The sequence below is a fragment of the Asparagus officinalis genome, chromosome 6, assembly GCF_001876935.1.
Source record: "Asparagus officinalis chromosome 6, Aspof.V1, whole genome shotgun sequence".
In the NCBI taxonomy this organism is placed as follows: domain Eukaryota; kingdom Viridiplantae; phylum Streptophyta; class Magnoliopsida; order Asparagales; family Asparagaceae; genus Asparagus; species Asparagus officinalis.
Window position 1 is genome coordinate 50,174,949 of NC_033799.1, and position 3,533 is coordinate 50,178,481.

The following is a 3,533-nucleotide window of genomic DNA, read 5'->3' on the forward strand; positions in this document are numbered from 1 at the left end:
GTCAAACTTAAGATTTTGACTTGGGAAATGACTACATAAATTCTATTGTAACTTATATGAATTAGGGGAGTAAAAGGCAATTTCAATAATTTGTGGATTGACTTATAAATACAAAAGATCTGAGGGACCAATATCTAAAATGCTCTTTTAGAATTTACTTTAGTGGTAAATTTTGAGAGTTTTGCTGACTTAGGGATTAGATGTGTGGTTGAATGCTGTGATTGGTCGAAGGGTAAACCAAAGTTGGGGCATTTGCAAGAGGCAGCTCGCGATATGAGGTGAGTTTTTATTTTTCTCTTCCAGATTGTGGCCTATCAGTTTTAGTTTAAGTTGATTATACTGAATGTAGTGTCAAGTGTTACTTGTGTTTTCATATTATTCCTTTTTCTCCCCTTGAATTGTTCACATGATTTCATTTCATGCTGAAGTTTTTGAGGTTATTGTTGAGAATTAGTTTTCTTCATAATCTCTGGTACGATAGTTGACTATTGTTATTGGTCAACCACTAGACAAATACGCTATCAGAGGAAAAATCTTTGACAATAACTTGCAAAGTTTGTGAAAGGACTAATACAAATTAAATGACTTGAAATGGAGTTCAAATTGCATGTGAAAAATCTGGGATTTGCCTATTTGACTTCTCTTGTGCTGTCATTATTCCCTGTTGTCCTTCATGAGCTTTCCACCGGTCAATAACACCACGATATGTGCATGTTTCTGTGAATATCGGTATTTACCCAACAGAAGTTGATAATGAAGTTATAAAATTTAAGTATAGTTATTTCTTCAATCGCTGTTTTTACATTTGAATCGAATGGATCATTTTGGTTATAATGATGTGGTTTAGTAACTACTAATGTTGTGTAAAACAAGAAAGCAAACATGTTAAACTGTGCTTTTTTAACTCATTTCTATTAGACTATAGTCTTAAATGCTCATACCTTCGTCTTTTTAAATTTTGTTTTCAAACTATCAGAATGTGCATGATTGATACACAGAACATACAACTACAGCGCATAACTTTGTGTTGTTTGGAACATTTCAGAAAGAAATATCACAATAAGTACAAAATAAAGAAACTGCCAGGCTAAGTATATGTAAAACATGAAAGCCGAGGAATGCCTACATGGGCATTGATTACGTAAGTTGCATGAGTTGAAAAAGCCATGAAATAATAGATCAAGTAGTGTAGACATGTGAAGGAGTTCTCTGTCCTTAAATGAAGAAGGCTCAAACTTTTGATAAACAGAAAAGTTGAGTGGTGAAGTAGCGAGTTAAATGGATGGTTGTAGGTAAAGGAGTTGGAAAAGCTAAGAAGGAGCTGACTTGAAATTGTTGAAATGGTTTGGAGGAATATTTAATCTAACGTCAATTGATTTTTAAGGAAGTTATTGGAGAAGCTTTGAGGGAGCTGGCATCAAATATTGTGATTTATGTCTGTTTATCTGCATGTGCTCACACATTTAAATACTAACATAAGCTATTATGAAGTTTAGCTTGTAAAGTATACCTTCAATTATAGAATGGGTATATCTTGAAACGTCACATGTATTGTGTTTATGTTCCTTCTAAACCCCATGATTTATGCATAGTTTTCGTCTTCTAAAAAATGAAATTGTTGAAATGGTTTGGAGGAATATTTAATCTAACATCAATTGATTTTTAAGGAAGTTATTGGAGAAGCTTTGAGGGAGCTGGCATCAAATATTGTGATTTATGTCTGTTTATCTGCATGTGCTCACACATTTAAATACTAACATAAGCTATTATGAAGTTTAGCTTGTAAAGTATACCTTCAATTATAGAATGGGTATATCTTGAAACGTCACATGTATTGTGTTTATGTTCCTTCTAAACCCCATGATTTATGCATAGCTTTTCGCCTTCTAAAAATGGACTTTGTTCAGTTTTTATAACAGGGGAGCTGCTTATCTCAGCATACAGAACACGTAAAACAGAATTCTTGCAGTTGTTTCTCATAACACAGTTCCTGTAAATGATTAGAATTCCAGCAGATTATGATTTTTTTCTATATTCGTGAGTGCCATATATTTTAGTGGTGCAATTCTTACAATTGAAAATTTTACTCACTCTATTCTTGCTAGGCAATAAATGTCAGACTCCTAGTAATATTTTCGGTACTCTATTGATCACTGGTTAAGTGGAAATTAACCGAGTCATGCTGATTGGTGAAGGTTAATTTTTTTTACTTTCGAGAAAATATATCGTTTGCTTGTAGCATATTCAACCTTTGCTTGTAGAATTAGTTCTGGTGCATCCTTTTGATATGATTCTTATTTGATAGATGTGTAGTCTCTGAGGATCTGGCTGATGGGAAATTCAGTAGTTGTCTAAGATGACAATATTTTCTAGCATACTTCCCAGATTACATTTTGTTTAAAGCTATTACACGTTATATAAGCGGCAACAATGTTGTTTGTTTCCTCTTAAGTGTTTTAATGCCTCTTGTCAGTTCTTCGTACAAATTACTAAGGAATATCATAATTGATGTACTCTACTATTATCAAAATATGAAATTGTTATTCGTTTCTGCTGCAATCTCTTTTCAAAATACTCTATAAATTTTACATTCCTAGATTTAATAAGCATTCAAACATTGACAAAGTTGGTCTATCTTTGTTCCGGACTTGTGACTCTAGCCGATCATTGCTTTCAGGTATCGAATATTCCAGCGTGTTTGCATGGAACAACAGATAGGAGTCTTGCTTATTGCACATCATGCTGATGATCAGGTTTTGATCAACTAATTTCCATACACGAGTACGATTTTACTTTGCATATATGTGGTTGCGCCTGCACCTTTTTGTGTTTCTTTTTAACTTCTTATCTATCTTGGATGTCATTAGAGCCTCCATTCCTTCAGATGAATTTTGTAAGGATTTTTAATCATGGCATAACTGGACATCCTTGCAAATTTGTTTAGACTTTTAATTTTTCTTTTTCTCCCTTAGGCTGGCTTGGCACTTTTTTTTAGTAAGAGTTTAGTAAATGCTGGTTTCTGCTTGCTACTTTATTTGTTATGTATAACCCAGGGCGGTTTTTTTGGGTGGGTGGCTGTTGGAGTGAACATATCAATATCGTTTCATTATGATCACAGGGTCCAAAATTATGAAATCACAGTTGAACATACAAGAGCGAATGGAGATGAAAATCTCGATATGGACTATTGAGTTTCCAATGGCTTCAAGGACGATGACTGGAGAACTCAAACCATTTAAAAATTAGGGGTTCAATCAGTCTTTCATCTTCTTTGAAAAAATTAGAAAGGGACAAGTCAGGTTTTTAGATTGAAGGATTTTTGCATAGCTGAAATCTAAATTGAGAAGATTTACATGTGAGCAAGTTCCTTCGATGCTTTATCTTAAACTGTCTAAGGTTTATTATATTTCTGAATGGGGAATACATATGTGGAAAACTTACACTTATGCTTTACATAATAGGGATTGAGAAGTAGATAATGAGATGTCTTATTTTTCTATATGTTTGAGCAAGGCTGTTAGGAGAATCTCTCT

At 33.5% G+C, this 3,533-nt stretch overlaps 1 protein-coding gene across 1 annotated transcript in view; it reads left to right on the forward strand.

Annotated features, from left to right (window-relative positions):
• Nucleotides 1–3,533, forward strand: part of LOC109846168 — a 40,483-nt gene that overhangs the window by 1,192 nt on the left and 35,758 nt on the right. The window contains exons 3-4 of the mRNA XM_020415392.1: nt 194–278; nt 2,678–2,753. Of these exons, the coding sequence (XP_020270981.1) occupies nt 194–278; nt 2,678–2,753 (161 nt within the window). The remainder of the gene's footprint in view (nt 1–193; nt 279–2,677; nt 2,754–3,533) is intronic.